General features: G+C 40.9%; 2 protein-coding genes across 4 annotated transcripts in view; one reads left to right on the top strand and one right to left on the bottom strand.

The window, feature by feature from the left end:
- Positions 1–12,408, top strand: part of kdm2bb (lysine (K)-specific demethylase 2Bb) — a 52,739-nt gene extending 40,331 nt beyond the window's left edge. Inside the window, exons 13-21 of one of the 2 annotated variants that reach the window (XM_079804285.1) lie at positions 1,426–1,677; positions 1,772–1,915; positions 2,069–2,155; positions 2,846–3,136; positions 3,227–4,041; positions 8,468–8,631; positions 9,766–9,927; positions 10,114–10,332; positions 10,603–12,408. In XM_079804285.1, coding sequence (XP_079660411.1) covers positions 1,426–1,677; positions 1,772–1,915; positions 2,069–2,155; positions 2,846–3,136; positions 3,227–4,041; positions 8,468–8,631; positions 9,766–9,927; positions 10,114–10,332; positions 10,603–10,784 — 2,316 coding nt within the window. In that variant the 3' untranslated portion in view covers positions 10,785–12,408. Of the gene's footprint in view, positions 1–1,425; positions 1,678–1,771; positions 1,916–2,068; positions 2,157–2,837; positions 3,137–3,226; positions 4,042–8,467; positions 8,632–9,765; positions 9,928–10,113; positions 10,333–10,602 lie in introns of both variants that reach the window. The other variant, XM_079804284.1, reaches the window with a different exon arrangement.
- Positions 12,331–20,141, bottom strand: part of rnf34b (ring finger protein 34b) — a 48,422-nt gene continuing 40,611 nt past the window's right edge. The window contains exons 7-8 of one of the 2 annotated variants that reach the window (XM_079804296.1): positions 19,074–19,115; positions 12,332–14,274 (exon numbers count right to left, since the gene is read on the bottom strand). In XM_079804296.1, the coding sequence (XP_079660422.1) occupies positions 14,084–14,274; positions 19,074–19,115 (233 nt within the window). In that variant the 3' untranslated portion in view covers positions 12,332–14,083. Of the gene's footprint in view, positions 14,275–19,073; positions 19,116–20,141 lie in introns of both variants that reach the window. The other variant, XM_079804297.1, reaches the window with a different exon arrangement.

The following is a 20,141-nucleotide window of genomic DNA, read 5'->3' as shown; positions in this document are numbered from 1 at the left end:
GGCCAGATCTATTCCCATTAATCACCCCGTGTCCCATGGTGCTGTAGGAAAGTCTGGGTGCTGGGACAGGCATGACTTGATATAATGGGGACATGGCAATTCAGGGGATGTGGAATATTGCTGTTTGAAGAATAATTCCCTTTGACTTGTTTGTGTGGGAGTATGTGTGTATGGAATCAATAACGGAAAGTGCTTCACATCAAGGAGATCTAATGGCAAATACACACACGTTTGTATTCATTAGAGTTGGAATATTTGTATTTCTAGTAATGCTGTTCATGTTTATCAGAAATGCTGTTAGGAATAATATTCATTGACTGGTAAATGCATGTTCCTGCAGCCAGGTCCGGTTCTACGGGGGTGCTAAGCACCCTCAAACTTGAAAAAGCACCCTCAGTTGATACTGTAATAAGATTGGTGAAACAGATATGGCAGATTTGCACATTTGTGTCCGAGCTCTGGAGAGCATCAAATGCATCTATTTACAACGTATTTTTGCAGCGGTGAGTAATGTAGCCAATCACAGATAGTTGTTGATCTCTTGAACGCGATCAGAATCTCACCGCTCAAAACGCCAGAGTTTTTAGGCTATTCAATGCGGGCTCGCGAAACCTCTCATTAACAAACAAAGTCGAGACACGATGCAAGTAACCTCCCCCCAAACTATATACACCCACCCTCAGAGTGTTTAAATGTTGATAGGTTCGTGAAGCATTCATTATGTTTGTGTCTTGACTGTGTTGTGGCATTACATTGCCTTACTGCTAAAGTCAGCAAGCAGATCATAAACATATTGTGTCGACCATGTCCTGGTTTCCCAACATGTTCAGTTAAAGGAAAATGACGACTTTTTGGGACTTTAGCTTATTCACCGTATCCCCCAGAGTTAGATAAGTCCATACATACCATTCTCATCTCCGTGTGGGCCATAACTCTGTCTGACGCACCCACCGCTAGCCTAGCTTAGCACAAAGACTGGAGGTAAATGGCTCCAGCTAGCCTACTGCTCAATAAGTGACAAAATAACGCCAACATTTTCCTATTTACATGTTGTGATGATGTGTATAGTTACATTGTGTTACGGAAGATGGAAAATTTAAAGTTGCGATTTTCTAGACCGATATGGCTAGGAACTATACTCTCATTCTTGCGTAGTAATCAAGGAACTTTGTACACGTGGGTGCGTCAGACAGAGTTATGGCCCGCACGGAGATCAGAATGATACTGTATGTAAGGACTTCTCTAACTCTGGGGATACGGTGAATAAGCTAAAGTCCCAAAAAGTCGGCATGTTCCTTTAACTACATGTGAAATGGGTGTCATGCACTGACACTTTTTAGTAATCATTTTGAGACCTCAATATAGTTTGATCATGTTTCTAATTTTCCTTGTATAAATGTTTTTTTGTTGTTCTATATGTTTCAGCCACGGCCGCTTAATCGGCCCAAACCTAAGATGGGCTCGCCTCCATCTGCTGCTCCATGCTCGACAACAGGTGGAGTGAAGCTCTCATCAAGTCGCGGTTCATCTAGTGCCCGGCGCAGGCGAACACGCTGCAGGAAGTGTGAGGCATGTACGCGCAAAGAGTGTGGGGAGTGCCACTTCTGCAAGGACATGAAGAAGTTTGGTGGACCAGGCCGCATGAAGCAGTCCTGCATCATGAGACAGTGCATAGCGGTCAGTCTGGGTTTTCAACATCAGATTTGACCCTTGATTTGCTGATTGAATGACATCAGGGAGAGCTAATGGTAGCTTTTTGCATGTTTTACAGCCTGTTCTACCTCACACTGCTGTGTGTCTGGTGTGCGGAGAAGCTGGGAAAGAAGACACCGTAGAGAACGAGGAGGACAAGTTCAACTTCATGCTCATGGAGTGCTCTATCTGCAATGAGATCCTCCATCCAGCATGTTTGAAGGTTGTCTTCCTAATCAGGCCACCAAACAATTGAAAAACTGTGTAGAGCCATAATGGCATAAACAATCTTTGACATTTTGTCTTATCAATTTAGACATACAGTGGTCTGTCACATGTTCTGTTGAGTAGAAACCTATTCTGTTCTGTTGTTCAGGAGAAGGATGGTGGCGGCGTTGTGAATGATGAGTTGCCAAATTGCTGGGAGTGTCCTAAATGCAATCATGCTGGAAAGACAGGGAAAGTAAGCATCACTGTCCTACCCAACAACATACAATTTCATATCATGTAAATGATGATGGCAATGTTAAAGGAACACAACGACTTTTTTGGACTTTAGCTTATTCACCGTATCCCTCAGAGTTAGATAAGTCCATACATACCATTCTCATCTCCGTGTGTGCCATAACTCTGTCTGACGCACCCACCGCTAGCCTAGCTTAGCACAAAGACTGGAGGTAAACGGCTCCAGCTAGCTTACTGCTCAATAAGTGACAAAATAACGCCAACATTTTCCTATTTACATTTTGAGATGTGTATAGTTACATCGTGTACTAAGACAGACGGCGACGGAAAATGAAAAGTTGCTATTTTCTAGACCGATATGGCTAAGAACTATTCTCTCATTCCTGCCTAATAATCGGAACTTTGCTGCCGTACCATGGGTGCAGCGCCGCAATGATATTACGCAGCAAATAGGAAAATGTTGGCGTTATTTTGTCACTTATTGAGCAGAAGGCTAGCTGGAGCCGTTTACCTCCAGTCTTTGTGCTAAGCTAGGCTAGCGGGTATGTATGGACTTCTCTAACTCTGGGATACGGCGAAGAAGCTACAGTCCCAAAAAGTCAGCGTGTTCCTTTAACTATTGAGTTCCTGATAAAACGTATTTGATATAAATTCGTCTTGTCTTCTTTCCCACCATTTGGCCACGAAGCAAAAAAGAGGCCCAGGGTTTAAGTACGCCTCCAATCTCCCTGGCTCTCTGCTCAAAGAGCAGCGAATCCGGGACATAAAGGAAGAACCGGACTCGAACATGTCTACAGAGTCCTACACCTCGAACGTTTCACCTGTCATGAAGAAGAAGACAGAACGAGAGGACAATCCTACCTGCAAGTCAGAAGACGCATTTAAGAAACGTTCCCCCAAAATGGAGGACAACCCACTTCGCAAAAAGAGAAAACTCTTTGAAAAGGACTCGGACTCCGATTCCAATGTCAGGAAAAAGGTAGCAAGAAAATGAATATGTAAAAGCAAATAAGACATGAAATAATATTTTTTGCAAAGCATGTATTTTGACCCTCTTTTAAATCCACAGAAGAAGCACTCAAAGCATGATGCTCTCTCTAATGTCCTGGGACAGATCAAGACAGAAAGAGAGGATGATGAGGAGTATGATGAGGATAAAAGACAAGAACTAGAGAGGAGACCCTTCAGTTTTGTACCCTCAGAAGAGGATGATGGAGATGATGAAAGGGAGGAAGAAGAAGAGGAGACAACGAATGAAAAAAGTAGCCAAGATGAGAATGGGAAGCTTTTACACAAGACCTCTGCTTCACGGGAAGGCGACCAATCCCAGGGACGTTGTACCCAGGCGGGACCCAGCAACGACTCTGGTGTTGATGCACAGTTGAGAATCCAGCGAAAAACCAAACGTAAACCTCGCCTGCCCAACAAAGAACTGAGCAAAGAACTGAGCAAACAACTCAACCAGGAGATCCAAAAGACAGAGGATCGTCTGGCTCATCAAAATGGCAGGACGGTGAAGACAGAACCAGATAGTGATGGAGAGGACAGAAAACCACTGAATAATGGCAGAAGCCATCTCAAAGACTGGCTGGGGCCTAAGCGGGAGCTAAACGGATCCTTGGTGGAACAGTCCCCGGTGAATTGGATCAGGACTACGCCTACCCCTGTCTTCCGGCCAAAGCCTTGCCGCTCTCCGCCGAAATGTGTTCAGATGGAGCGTCATGTCATTCGCCCCCCTCCGATCAGCCCCCCGCCGGACCGGCTGCCTCTAGATGATGGCAAGAATCACATCATGCACAGAGAGGTGTGGATGGCAGTGTTCAGCCACCTTGCACACCCAGACCTGTGTGTCTGCATGCGGGTCTGCAAAACCTGGAACAGATGGTATGTCTTGTAGAAATTAGGAAAGAAAGCATCATTACCTTGCATTTGCACTAGAGATTTTATACTGCAACACATATTTTAGAGGTCTACCATTTCCTGCAATACTAAGTGAGCATGGATGTATGTGTTTTTATTGGTCTACTGTGGGCTCTACCTTGCTCTTAGCCTTCACCACACATCAAACCCTCGTCCTGACCAATACAAATTAAAACACTGAATTGGATTTGGATCACAAGAATGAAGTGAAACTTTTCAATTTCAATAGTGACTTTAAAGGGTTAGTTCACCCAAATATGAAGATTCTGTCATTAATTACTCACCCTCATGACGTTCCAAACCCGTAAGACCTTCGTTCATCTTCGGAACACAAATGAAGATATTCTTGATGAAATCTGAGAGCTTTCTGACCCTTCCATTTTAATTGCCACTTTCAAGGCCCAGAAAGGTAGTAAGAGCATCATTTAAATGGGTTCAACCTTAATTTAATGAAGCGTCAAGAATACTTTTTGTGTGCAAAAAAAACTAACAAAAATAACAACTTTATTCAACAATTTCTTCACATCTGTGTCAGTCTCCTACGCTGTTGACGTAGTAAATCCAAGTTACCGAGAAAGGGCTGTGCTCAGAATATCGATACAACGATACATCGTCATTAATTCGATGCGCTATAATTGCCTTTATAATTTAGGGCTGGGTAAAAAATATTTTTACGAAACAATATCTATTCTTAAATTAAAAGAATATTCATCCTGTTTTCAGTTGAATAATGAGCGGAACATTGCAGCGCGCCTTCCATCCTTTAAATCGAAATCATTTTTGTGCTTTGTTACTAAACCAAGTCTCAGATTTCAAATTACGAGCATTGTTTTTATATTTCGTAAATAAATTCATACCGTTTTGGCGCAAGATTGCTCTGGCGCAGCTCAAGAGAAACGGCAGCGCACGTGAACCAATCTTCTCCTCCGTCTTAATACAGCGCAAAATAAACATGAATGAGCAAATGAAAGGCTGCATAGAGTTGCATATAGAGTGCAACTTACCGAAATCCATATCATGGCTGCGTCCGAAAACCTAGGCAGCTGACTTGTTGCCTCGCTGCCTTATCAGACAATGGCTTGTAAGGCAGCGTTTGTGCATGAAGGCACCTCACGAAACTAATTTCGGACAGACTTCTTAGGCAGTGTAACAGTTTAATGATCTACAGCAAAATAGAGAGCGCTTTGGTGAGAACTACACAAATATTTAATTACTACATTAGTCATTTCTCGCTAGAAATAACATCAGAAAATGGAAAATGTTGGTAAAAAATGTACATTAACACACAAACTGACCAGCAAACACAACTTTCGGACGCCATCTTTTTTTCCCAGCTCAACTGTCACAGAATGGAAAGAACAGGATTGTGGGATATCAAAGGCAGCGAAGGATACAAATATGCTGCCTTCAAAAATCGATCAGATGAAGGTATCTCAGGAGACAGGAAGTGAAGCATTAGATTCGGACGTGCCTTGATAAGTGCCTTCCTGCCTTGAAATGTGTCCTCCGAAGGCAGAATTTTCCAGGTTTCGGACGCATCCATTGTCTCATGTAATCGCTCAATCAGTGTTTCAAACGTGGAAAGACGCAAGTAAAACAACTTGTAAACAATCTCATATAACGTCACGCAGAAAAACCACATCCAGTGTCCTTAAACTCATTAGTCAGCTAGAAAATTAAATCTTTGAGGTTTTGTATTCCAAGCAAGTGCTAAACTCAGTTTGGTAATATGCATAGTAAAGGCCCCGATATACTTCAATAATCGAAGAATGAATTGATGTGACGTCATTCCGAATAAAATCAGGCCAAAACTAAAAACATGAACACACTGGAGAGCTGTTATAGTAGAAAATGAAGTTGTACTTCTGATGAAACGAGACCCTGTTTTTCATGTTTAATACTGTAAGCTGCCTGCTTTTAAAGGGACCGTTCACCCAAAAATGAAAATTCTGTCATTTACTCACCCTCAAGTTGTTCCAAACCTGTATAAATGCTGAACACAAAGGAAGATATTTTGAAGAATGTTGGTAACCAAACAGATCTCAGGCCCCATTGACTACCATAGTAGGAAAAAAAAATACTATGGTAGTCAATGGCTGCCGAAATCTGCTTCACGGTGCATTTGATAGGCTATCTCTCTATAATAGCCTACACCATGGTCTATCGTCGCAACTAGGCACGGGGGTCTTATCGCGCATATTTCACTCGTACAGTGTGAGCAGACAAGTCGTGCTCAACGATCGGACCATACAGTGTGAGCGAGGGCTGTAACGCTTTGACCAAAAATATAAAATTTCGATTAATTGAACATTTTACCTCGATTACGATTAATGAACGATTATTTTGCTCCTTTTTTTTTTGCTTTCTTTTTGCCCTCATAGTTCACTGATAAGGTTTGGACTGTACATATTTTTCTACTATTAAAGGTGGGATATTTTTTCTTATGAAAAAAAGTGCATTTCTTTGTGATTTTAAAATACTTCACATTTCAGCAGTTCAAATTTCTGTTGTAAATCAGATAAATTAGCACAGTAGGCCTACATTTCATTTAGTTGAATGCATTAACGAGAGAGTGATTGTGTGTGAATTAGTCCGTCTCTATTAATTATGAAGCTGTGGTTTGTACTTACTTCAAAGGTCTCAAAATCTATGCTATAACGGTTGAGTTTCTAAGCTACTTTAGTGAAAAATCACAGGGCAGCGTTGACAATGAGTTTCTGCGCTCCTCTCTGTGCACGATCTTCACGTGATGTGCAAGCTATTGTCTGTGAGTGTTCATGTGTCACAATATATTAGGCATTAATTCAACATAATACACATCTGATGGTCTAAAATCACTTCAATGTTCAAACTGGCAGGCCTTAAAACACATAAAAATGACAGTTTTGTGAGGACGCAAGTGAAAGGGATCTGGCTTCAGGGCGGGCGTGTTGTCAGAGGCACGACACGGCTCGGCTCTCTGTCACAGAAAAAAGCTCATGAGCCTTGAACGGAGAAGTTTTCCATAACGTTGTCCTTGAATAGTGCACAATCGCTTTATTGTTCAAACTGGCAAGCCTTTAAAGGGTTAGTTCACCCAAAAATTAAAATTCTGTCATTAATTACTCACCCTTATGTCGTTCGAGACCCGTAAGACCTCCGTTCATATTCGGAACACAAATGAAGATATTTTTGTTGAAAGCTGATAAAGCTGAGATGCGACGACAATAGTTTTTGTGCGCAAAAAAAAATCAAAATAACACCTTTATCCAGCTTGTTATTGCCTTCCGCGTGTGCCTCCACGACGCATGCGCGAGAATATGACGTAGCGCCGGGGTTCGGGAATCCATGAAATGCACACTCTAACCCCATTTTGAGCACTACGCCGAGACCTAAAGCACGATCAATGTAGAATCCAACAGCTGAGATACGCGCGTCTTCCTCTGATTGTAAACAAATCGCTTCTGGGTCATCTGTCCGAACGCCGGATCTGCGTCATATTCTCGCGCATGCGTCGTGGAGGCACACACGGAAGGCAGTAACAAGTTAGAAAAAGGTGTTATTTTGATTTTTTTTGCGCACAAAAACTATTGTCGTCGCATCGTAAGATTATTGTAGAGTCACTGTGGTGAGATGGACTTTGTAACGATGTTTTGAGTGCCTTTTATCCGTCTTGGGAGTGTAAATGTACTGAATGCCAATGGAGGCCTATCTGAAGCCTTTCTCAGCTATCAGCTTTCAACAAAAATATCTTCATTTGTGTTCCGAATATGAACGGAGGTCTTACGGGTCTCGAACGACGTGAGGGTGAGTAATTAATGACAGAATTTTCATTTTTGGGTGAACTAACCCTTTAAACTCATTTAATTGACAAACTTAGGACGCAAGTAAAAGTGATCTGGCTTCGGGGCTTGCGTGCGCCGTCTCTGTGTGTAGATCAGCGCATATAAGAACGGTGATTAACTTAGGCCTACGTGTATGAACTGTGTAAAACATGCAATTACCATAGTAATTCTGAGCATCTATAAACAAAGAGAACTGCTCCTGCATCTTTCCGTGTGCCTGCAAACTGAACTTGATGTGACTGATGGGGCGGAGTCACGTGACTAAAACCGAAATAATCAACATGGGAAAATTACGTCGGTTAGAGGTTCAAAATTTTCGATTCGTTTTCGATTAATCGTCCAGCCCTAGTGTGAACACATAAATCGTGCTTTCCATTGCATGCGATCTACTCGTACAGTGTGAGTAGGTAACCTTGTTGAAATTGCACAGAAATCACACAGTGCTTAACTGTATATCGCTGGACACATATTTCGAACTTCTTTTTACCCCTAAGCAAAGAACAGAAAATAAATTCACTGTGAGTATATCAGGCCTTAAGGTCAAGTCTTCTGTCTTTTGATCTCAGGTGTTGTGATAAAAGACTGTGGACCAAGATCGATCTGAACCGGTGCAAGTCAATCACTCCTCTCATGCTGAGCGGCATTATCCGAAGACAGCCGGTCTCCCTGGACCTGAGCTGGACCAACATCTCCAAGAAGCAGCTCAGCTGGCTAATCAACCGATTACCTGGTACAATCACACTTTACAAAACAACAGTTTTGTTTCAATGCTTCTCAGGTTAACTGTACAGCTGGATTGTGTGTCTCCTGACTGTGTACCCTTTGTATACACCGAAGATTACCACACATTAAGGGCGTTTTCACACCTGAAAGTCCGCACCAAGGTCCGAACCGAAGTTCATGTTTTGATACATTATATACATTCGGTTAGTTTTGGTTTGGTTTCACATTGCAATTATGCAAGCGCACTAAAGAACTTTACATGACGCACTTGTGTCCACTCATCATCTATGTGGGCTGCATCTGGACATTGATTGGTTTGTAAACGGACGTGCGTCTGACGTCAGCGTCTTTGACAAGAATGAATGAACGGACGCATATCGTTGCCACTATTGCTTGACTATTTTTTATTCGTTACGTTTAAAAGTGGACATTTCAAGCTTTATATACACATATTTCTCATGTTTGTGAGACAAGTAGCTACTGAGTTTCGGTTTATTTGAGACGCGCTCCAGTTCATATCATGTGTAAAGCATGTGATCGCTCCCGCGATTATTTTCTGCTATAGACTATTTGCTTCTTATTTATTAAATCCAGGCAATTATCTGATTAAGCGTTGATTAAAATTAAGATACAATTTATACAAAACGAAATTCACATTAAAGAAAGGCTTTCTAAGCAAAATCATACAAAATTTCGTTCAAAATCATTTCTGACCTTCTGTCTTCTGACATATTGCGCATCTTTTCACTTTACATAATCAATGTAGCCTAGATTGAATTTAAAAAAAATATTATAATATTTAAAAATAAACATGAACTTCCTGTAAATGGTCTGAAAGTCCGAAACATACAGAAAATGCTTTTACACTAGTAAAACAAACCAAACCTTTCTTCAGTTTGATCCGGACCGAGACTACCTCTTTTCATCGGACCAAATTTCATCTGTTTGGTCCGGGGGAGGTTTCACACCTGTAATTTTGATTTGGACCAAACTGAAAAGTCCGAAAATCCGGACCAAACAAGGTAGGTGTGAAAACGCCCTAAGATCTTGCTTAACTCTGCATGAATGTAGATCTCCAGAAACAGGAGTTTCCACTCTCATGTCCAATAATTGTATGACTTCTGTGTTGGTTTCCTGGCAGGTCTGAGGGTTTTGTTGCTGGCAGGCTGCTCGTGGGCAGCTGTATCTGCTTTATGCACATCCAGTTGTCCTTTGCTAAGAACTCTAGATGTGCAGTGGGTAGAGGGCCTTAAGGACAACCAGATAAGAGACTTACTCTCTCCGCCGACAGACAACAGACCAGGTACTGAATGACGGCGTTAACCGCTGTTTTATGTTCAATTTGACAAATGTGTACTCTAGACCCTTTAGAAGTTCCTTTTCTTCTTATTTGACCAATTCACAGCGGCCTCGTGTGTGTACACAGCAAGTAGCACAGTAACATTTGTTATCTTGATTTGGATAAAAGATGCTTATTTGTGTCTCTCAGGTCAGTTGGACAGTAGAAGTAAACTGAGGAATGTGGAGGATCTCTGTCTAGCTGGTCTGGACATCACAGATACGTCCCTGAAGCTGATCATAAAACACATGCCTTCACTGTCTCAATTGGACCTTAGTTACTGTAACCACATCACCGACCAGAGCGTCAACATCCTCACGGCAGCCGGCACCACGACCAGAGACTCTCTCACTCACATCAACCTGTCAGGTATGCAGGAAATACTAAAACCCTCACATTACAGGTTAGGCATGCTAACGGATAGCTGAGTGCATTGGAAAACCCCATGCATACGGTGTGTGTGTGTGTGTGTACACTAACTCACCTTGATCTCGGAAGATTGCTATCTCGACATTTGATGGCTTGCGTCTTGGGAAAAGGCCACGGCTCTTTACTTTGCTTCCAAATTCAAGAATTAACTTATGTAAATCTGAGGAATTAACATTATGGGCTCTAAATTCCTATTTCTTTTCTCCACAGTTTGTAACAGAGTTACAGACCTGTCACTGACCTACTTCAAGCGCTGCGGAAACATTTGTCACATTGACCTGCGGTACTGCAAACAGGTGACCAAAGAGGGTTGTGAGCAGTTCATCGCAGAGATGTCTGTCAGCGTGCAATTCGGACTTATCGAGGAAAAACTACTGAGCAAACTGAGCTAGTCAACAAAGACAGACAAAAACTTGAAGTATAACCCAGGGAACTAACAATTTCGCCCTCCATTTTCTACACTTTTACAACACGGGACGTGTGGAGGCTAACACACTCAACAAGAAAACCAGCAGAGAAAAATGGCTACACACTCCAAGCAAATGCCTGAACTCATTGCCAGAGCTCACAAGTGAAGAAATGTATTCATCTCTAGTGGCCAATTCTGCCTTTCAATCTTTTTATTTTAATTTTTTTTTATTATTGTTTGTTTGTTGTGCTGCTAAAGGCAAACATTTGTTGATTTTTAAGTTTACAAGGCACAGCTGGCAGAGCGTGCCAACGTTAAAATGCTGTTGAAAGGCATGTTTACCCATATATTTTGCATAAATGTTATAAAAAAAAGGGTTTTATAGTCACAGTGCAGTGTTGCAGTGACAAAACCGACTGTTATTTTCTTTCTCAGAAAAGAAAAATTGAAGATGCATGTGCTTTTTTCGTTACCATGCAAACGTTAGGCGTCATGCAGTATTAATTTTTGTATCAGAAGGGATTTCACACTTTATGTGCAGTATTAAATGCACTCATATAAATATATTTAGACTTTATTGACAATATTCAGTCAGTACAAGGTTTCTTTTTTTCTACGCAGTAGGAAGTAAAGCAGATTCCTATCTATACTAGCTATAGTAACTAGATGTTTCTGTAATGTTAATTTAAGATGTGGATGTTCTTTATTGTTATATAAGATGTTCTACAGGTACATTCTCTTTTTTCCATACGACTATATTACTTACCTTGGCTTCTTTAATATGTATATATCTGGGGGAAAACGTATTTGCACTGTTTGACCTGATTAAATAATTATTTTTTCCAGTATTGGTGTTTTGCTTAACGGAATGTTGACTGTGTGAACAACGTGATATTTTTTTGTTTTTAAAATGATCATAAAATTACCTCAAGCATACAAGATTAATATATTACGATCGAGTCCGCTTGTTTTTGCCGCTCTTTTTCTAACTCTCGAGTTGATACTTAAAGGGATAGTCACCCAAAAATGAAAATTGTCATAATTTAATCACCCTCAAGTTGTTCCAAACCTGTATGAGTTTCTTTGTTCTCCTGAACACAAAATAGAATGTTTGTAACCAAGCAGAGCAACCATTGACCGTAGGGAAAGAAATACTATGGTAGTCAATGGTTGCTAGCTCTATCTGCTGTGTAACAAACATTCTTCTTCTTTTGTGTTCAGCAGAACAAAGAAACTCATACAGGTTTGGAACAACTTGAGGGTGAGTAGACAGAATTTTCATTTTTGGGTGAACTATCCCTTTAATATTGAAATAGGTACCTCACAAACAGGCTTACCTTGACGGATTCGTCGTTTAGACTAATTAGTAACCACATCCCAGTATTGTGCCATTAATATATAGGCGTATAACTATTAGGCTACATTGTATCTGCTGACGCCTGACTGAGTGTAACGTATTCTATTCCCATGACTACGTGCGTTGCACTTAACCGCCATTAGAGGTCGCCTCAGAAAAGAAGAGTAAACAGTGAAATGAGAAAAATCTTTATTTTGTTAGTTCAAGGTACCATATTTTATTAAATTGAATAAATCATCTTTGAATTACCAAAATAAAAAGTTCAACATTCCAAAATACAAAGACCAAATCCCAAAACGTCTTCCAGCGCTCAGTTTAAGTCATAGTCTTGTCCATTGTCTGCTCAGCTAGAGTAGTTACCTACTACCAAGTGACATCTTTTAGAGATAGCAGCATTAGAAACATACACATAAGCACAGTGTCAGTGTTGGGCAGACGGGTGTGGAGGTGTTTTAGAAGCAAATTAAAAGCAGTCTGATTATAGAAATACATGGACGTGACATCAGAATGCAAAAATCTACTGTAGCATTATTTTTGACTGATTTAAAAGATAAACAACTAAATCAATGTCGTTTACATTCAAGGAAAAAACTGGAACGCTGAAGGGGGATGAAACAATATATCCATATACTTCAAGTACATCATTTTCACATGTATATAAAATCATATGTTTAATTGATAAAATTTTCCTTTATATTTGTTGGTCTAGGCAAAACCACAGACGTAATAACTCGCATTTGACTACAGAATTCACAGCAACAAAGGGCATCTAGAGGAATCGAGTAACAATTTCCTCTGTATCTTAACCTGATCTAGAAAAAGGGGGTAAGAAACAGTTCATTCCGCTTAAATGAAATAGCTATGGAGCATATGGAATAGAGAACTGTAATGCGTAAATCCATGTAGCACCGCTTGTGGAAATCTTGAGATACCATGTAAATGTGGTACAACCCCAAAAACAGACATCTTTCATGGTATTGCTGGAGATGAATAACATTGAAGTAAAAACAATATTTTGTCAATAAAACCTACCAAGGCATGTGATCAATTAAAGGTGCACTAAGTAATTTTGCTTTGGACAAATGTTTGTAATAATGTACACTCATATGAGACTACATATGATATGAAATTACTTAGCACATCTTTAAGTCTCTTGTTGATACAGCACAATGGAGACAAACCAACCATGAACCTGACATTTGACAGATACTGCAAAATTTGATCGAGATAAAAAAAGAAAAGAAAAGAAGTAATTGAGGTTCCAGTAATAAGCTACATAACGGCAGATGCTGGATTCCAGTGTCTCTGAAAAAAATATGATACAGTTTCTCATCATCTTGCTATAAATAACTGCTAGCTGGTCATTTGATCCTGTGTCGCGGATGCTGCTGAACTGTGGTATGCCAATACATGAACATGAAAACGCTTATTAATAATATAGCACGTAAAAACAAACCAGAAGCCGTTCTGCACATGTCTAACTTTGGCACCTACGTTACCCCTTCACGGCATTGGTCTTCACTGTTGCTACGACAACATGCATCTTAATGGCAATCGGTTTCTCTACACTCGCACAAGTAAAGATTTCTAATATTGCACATACAAATAACACATTTCCCAAATGTTTACAGAAATGTAAACCATTTCAACTTTCATATTTGTATACTTTATTCTTCTAAAATCCATCTTCCCTGGGTTACTAACCACAGAAACTCAGAAAAAGTGTCAATGAATGACCAAATCAAAATGTGCAGCAGGAAAAATCTCGCTGTGTAAATAAGGTGTGCGCAGTACCGGTTTCCACGACTTTAACTCGGTGTGAAATTAAAGGGGCAATCTCTTGGTCCGGGCACGGCCCCAGCCTGCTCAGTCCAGCAGGAAGCATCTCGTGTGTTGGTCTTTCAGTAGAGGTGATACGCTCGTGGTTAAGACTTGAAGACGTGCACCGCCCGCACCACATACTGCCTGCAGATGGGGCACTCGTTCATCCTCTTGCCGCACTTGGTGCAGGTGACCATGTGACCGCACTCCAGCAGAACGCAGTCTATCACGGCATCCATGCAGATCCGGCACAGGTTCTCATCAACGCCGCCCAGCTGAGCTACTTGCACACCATCTGCAAGACAATATATGGATGTATGAGATCTTGTTTAACCGTCTATAGATTTTGTGTGCCTGTTCTGCTCGTGTGTAATGAGCTTTTCTTTTTACCTCGGGAAAGTTCTTTCTGTACGTAGGCTACTGTAGCTGCATTGACGATGACATTTTTAAAGAATTTTGTGATGTCACAAAGAAAATGTGATGTCAATTTTCCGTTTATTAATTAAAATGCTCTCAAGAAGTGTTTAATAACTAATTTTTGAGCAAACATGTTTTCGTTTTGCCTCCTAAATTAATAGAGAGTAATTAAGGGGCCGTGCATGTTAAATACATAAAAGCAGAAATGTGAATATTTTGTTAAAGGAAAAAAAATGTAGCATGCAAATTTCAAATATAGCTGCAAGCATTGATACAGGGGCAACAGAAGTGCAGAGTAAAAAAATGGCAACTGGTTAAAGGGTTAGTTCACCCAAAAATTTAAATTCTGTCATTAATTACTCCCTCATGTCGTTCGACACCCGTAAGACCTCCGTTCGTCTTCGGAACACAAATGAAGATTTTAGAAGAAATCTGATGGCTCTGAAAGGCCTCCATTGGCACAATGCACGGTTCACTCTCAAGACCCTTAAAAGGTACTAAAGACGTCGTTACAAAGTCCATCTCACTACAGTGGTTCTACAATAACTTTATGAATCGGCGAGAATAGTTTTTGTGCGCAAAAAAACCCTAAATAACGACTTATATAGTGATGACGATTTCAAAACACGGCCTCATGAAGCTTCGAAGCGTTATGAATCAGTGAGTTGAATCATGATTCGGATCGCGTGTCAAACCGCCAAACTGCTGAAATTTGCCGATCCAAACTGCTCATTCGACTCGCTGATTCATAACGCTTCGAAGCTTCATGATGCCGTGTTTTGAAATCTTCATCACTATATAAGTCGTTATTTAGGGTTTTTTTGCGCACAAAAACTATTCTCGCCGATTCATAAAGTTATTTTAGAACCACTGTAGTGAGATGGACTTTGTAACGACGTCTTTAGTACCTTTTAAGGGTCTTGAGAGTGAACCGTGCATTGTGCCAATGGAGGCCTTTCTGAGCCATCAGATTTCAACTAAAATATCTTCATTTGTGTTCCAAAGACGAACAGAGGTCTTACGGGTGTCGAACGACATGAGGGTAAGTAATTAATGACAGAATTTTCATTTTTGGGTGAACTAACCCTTTAACATGCTAACCAATTAGCATGCTAAGCTAACTACCATAAGACAACAAACACAGGCACGGTCAACTTCAGAGAGGTAGACTATTTCTCGGGAAGGGTGGCAAATATATAAAACAAAATCTGTTCCGTCATTTCTGTGCAGCTCAGTCCAAAGAGTATCTAGTCATATTTTGGACAAAATGTTGTGTTTTTCATCATTCACTTCAAAATGGCAGACAAACAAAATCATGGAAAATGAAAAAATTATGCATTTTGGACAAATTTGGACAATGTTTTGAAAAGTTATAAGCCTTTTTGCAAAAATCCTTATATCTCTGGAACACTAGGTGGCGCTGAGTTCAAACTTCCCAGGTACCTTCAGGACATGCTTTTTGTGCCGATATGTCAAATCATTTAAGAGATATTAAAATGTATAACATTTCAAAATGGCGGACCAACGGTCACTCCTTTAAAGCTACTCTATGTAACTTTTCCGTCCACTAGAGGTCGCCTGTTCAAAACAAAGGCGTAGTTTGATGACGCCACGTTTGAGCGCAGAATCTTGGGACATGTGGTCTTCACCTCACAGCCGGTGGAAAAGAGTCAGGATAGGACTCGGGCAGAAATCATGTTCATGGATGCGATTATTAACGTTACTGTAGTATGAAGCAGAGCAGGGCCGAGTGTTGTGGAGCTGAGCAAGGCCGCAGGAGCGATTGAAGAGCGGGACTGTTATTATGGCATAGTCGCCGGCGGGACTTTTATTATGACACGGTCGCCAGCGCCACTTCCTCTTTTCCAGTCATGAGTATGAGGGAACGCAACTCTGTTTATCGTATTAGATATATCTGAGTGTGTTGAAAAGGAAGTTATGACGTTCGCTCAGCTGCTGCTATGACTCTTGTTCACACTGCAGTGAGAGTACAGAGGGTAAACCGAGGGTAACGCAGATACGACGCAATCGACAGGCGACTCCCTCAAACGCATAGCTCACACGTCCCGGTTCCTTGGTTAAAATAGCAATTTCTCACGATTTACAAATAGTTGAAAAAACATTTGGGATATTGTAAGTACTCAACTGAACAAAATATATAACACTGGCCTAGTGGTTTTTGGATATTTTACTGCAAAAATCTTACATAGTTCACCTTTAAAGGCGGCATAAAATCAAATTTTACAATTCGTATTTTTATATTTAATATTGTAGTGTTTACTATAACTGATTTATCTGTGCACTTCATTCATTTAAAAAAAAAAAAATTTACCCTTATAATCTTTAATCAAATACGTTAACTTTCCCTCCCCCATCTGAAACGACTTCTCTTCTCTCCCGGTCATGTGCTAAGCCACGAGGGCGGGGTTATCGCCCCCTGTCCTGTTTCTGCACCGCCTCTCAGAAACCTGTCACTGATCGTAGCAATATGGTGGTTAGGTGCATTTTTCTCGGTGTACACAATACCTTCTTCAGGAATGACTTGAGGCAAAAAGAGAGAAATATATGAGAAATAAAAGCTTTTTTTATGTAAAAATTACTCAATATAGTCGGACGAACAGCTTGTCGTGACGGCTCGCACTTAGGAGTGCAGTGTGTGTGAACGCACTTACGGCGCGCCCCCTTTATAAGGGAGAGCTAAGAAAAAAGTTTTACAGAAATAAAGCCATAAAACGCTTAAAACAAGTGAAATCTGTAGGTGAGGAATAAGTAACATATGTAGAAAAGATTTAGAGAAAAAATACATTTATTTAAGAGATAGATCGAGTTTTTCTCCACAACTGAGTTCAAACTGGCATTCAAATCTGCCTCCATTTTGTTAGCAACGCCCAACTTCCAACGATCCAATCAATTCCCGAAGGACGAAATCAAGCCCCGCCCTACATTTTTTCTAATTTCAGAAGCCGTTTCACTCGGATATACGTCACAATAAGGAGAAAAAGACGATCTCAACTTCCGTTTCACGCCGACTTTAACATGCAGCAAGCCATCCATCCTAAATAGTATTCAAAATTAGAATTAGTGCGTCCCAAATTGTAGTATGTTGAAATGAGTGTTCCAAAGATGGTCTACTTTTCCGGTTGGAAACCGAAATGCAGATCCGTGCACACTCTAATGGCTAATATTGCCCACTCTCTTGAAGCCAATACGGAAGTGACTTAAATTGCAATTCATCGACTGGCCACTAGAGACAGGCTCCAGAAGGGAGCAGAATCTCATTGAGGCCCATGTTAAAATGCCCAACTTTACAGCAGAAAAAAACATGTTTGCAGCCTGGTACAAATTGTGGTTTTGGTCTATACGGCTAATTTTGCCCTTCATGACAACTGTGAGGGGGGTGATTTTTTTATAACTCATTCGTTTACATTATATACAGCCTTAAAGTTCTGCATAATTAAGGGCGTGGCCACTTTGAGTGACAGGTGGATTGCTGTTTGTCTGCTGTCAGTTAGTCATCGCGTCAGCTCAGCTCCGCCCACGTCCCGCCTCTTTTCTATTATCCGGGAGTGACGTGCTGCCAAGATGGCAACGGCCAGCTTGTACCTACTTTACGCTTCAAAACTGCTCTTCAGAATCCTATGGGTGACGTCACGGACACTACGTCCATATTTTTTTACAGTCTACAAACTACAAACACGAATAAAAAGTGTTAAACTACAAATATGGCGGTCTGCGAGTATGACGGTTAAGTAGAGAGGTTTAGATAAAGGCTTTTGAGTGATTAATAATTAGTATCTAACCTGACAAAAATATATGTCATTATATTTAACCTGTAACAGCATTGTGAACTTTTATAAAGATACGTTTGGCCATTAACTTTTAAATGTACCATTATGCAAACTGGCAGATCAACGTACTACTACATGTCTCTCTGAAATGGTAGGACATTCAATTAAATTGTTCAGTGTTCAATTAAACATTCAATTCAATTAAATTGAATGTGGAGGATTTTAACAAGATGATAAGCGACAGGGCGTCGGTTAAAGACGCAGTTATGACAAAGTAGTACGTCCCAAAGCTGGCCCACTCTTCTGCTACACACTCAAAAACAGTACATACTTGTAGGGCATAGTGAAAGTAGGCGAATTGGGATACAGCGACTGTCTTTCTTATTTGAAATCCTTCTATCCAATCAATCTCAGCGGTCAGACCTTTTAATGAACGATTTACGGTATGTGCTTTCAACTCTCCTGTACGGCAAACTAATCCAGTATTTGCTGATGCCAGTCTTATTATCTCTATTAATTGCTCTATAAAAAACGAAATGGGGAACATCCGTAAAGCATCTCAAACTTGGCCCTTCTCCAAAAAGCCCATTAATATTTTGTCTTAGACAGGACAGCAATAATCTTTGGATCATTTTGGGCTGTTTTCCAAGCAGTGTTAATCGTTAATATAATTAATGATGGCAATGTGCAATTACAGTAATGTGACAAGCTATAAAAGACAGACAGATCATTTTAGGAGCACAATTCATGACACAAATGCGATCATGCACGTGAGAACCACATATTAAACTCTCCCAGCATGCATCGGAGAGAGTCACTTTTCATTCATGGCAATGAGATGATGGTAATGATGATGCTGGAGCCGCATTAAAAAAAGGCTGAGTCTTACCTCCAATACCTCCATTGCATATAGGAGGAGGGTAAGCTATGACTTTGATTGAAAAACATAGTAATGGTAGAGTTAGCGTTATTAGCATTGGACAGCCCTGTCAAAAAGCTCACATGCATATTGAAAATTGTTTTTCACACTTGAAGCTGTTAACCAGAAAGAAAATATTTCCAAGTTATCTTGTTCCATTTGTTCACACTGTTCATAGTAATTCATCGAGGGTAGTCAGGTTTTGATATTTATATACATACATATACACTGAACAGGCATAACATTATGACTAATATTGTGTTGGTCCCCCTTTTGCTGCCAAAACAGCCCTGACCCGTTGAGGCATGGACTCCACTAGACCCCTGAAGGTGTGCTGTGGTATCTGGCAACAAGATGTTAGCAGCAGATCCTTTAAGGCCTGTAAGTTGCGAGGTGGGGCCTCCACGGACTTGTTTTTTTTTTAGTACATCCCACAGATGCTCGATTGGATTGAGATCTGGGGGATTTGGAGGCCAAGTCAACACCTCAAACTCGTTGTTGTGCTCCTCAGACCATTCCTGAACCATTTTTGTTTTGTGGAAGGGCGCATTATCCTGCTGAAAGAGCCACAGCCACCAGGGAATACCGTTTCCATGTACAAACTGTACATGGTCTGCATCAATGTTTAGGTAGGTGGTACATGTCAAAGTAATGTCCACATGGATGGCAGGACCCAAGGTTTCCCAGCAGAACATTGCCCAAAGCGCCATACTGCCTCCGCCGGCTTGCATCGTGCATAGTGCATCCTGGTACCACGTGTTGTAAAAGAAAACGTGATTCATCAGACCAGGCCACTTTCTTTAATTGCTCCGTGGTCCAGTTCTGATGCTCACATGCCCACTGTTGGCACTTTCGGCGGTGGACAGGGGTCAGCATGGGCACGCTGACTGGTCTGCGGCTATGCAGCCCCATACGCAACAAACTGCGATGCACTGTGTATTCTGACACCTTTCTATCAGAACCAGCAGCAACTTCTTGAGCAATTTGAGCTACAGTAGCTCGTCTGTTTGATTGCCTTGGCTCTACACGTGCATCAAT

Source organism: Gobio gobio (assembly GCF_949357685.1).
Source record: "Gobio gobio genome assembly, chromosome: 22".
Taxonomy (NCBI): Eukaryota; Metazoa; Chordata; class Actinopteri; order Cypriniformes; family Gobionidae; genus Gobio; species Gobio gobio.
This window is presented reverse-complemented; position numbering and strand designations above follow the sequence as displayed.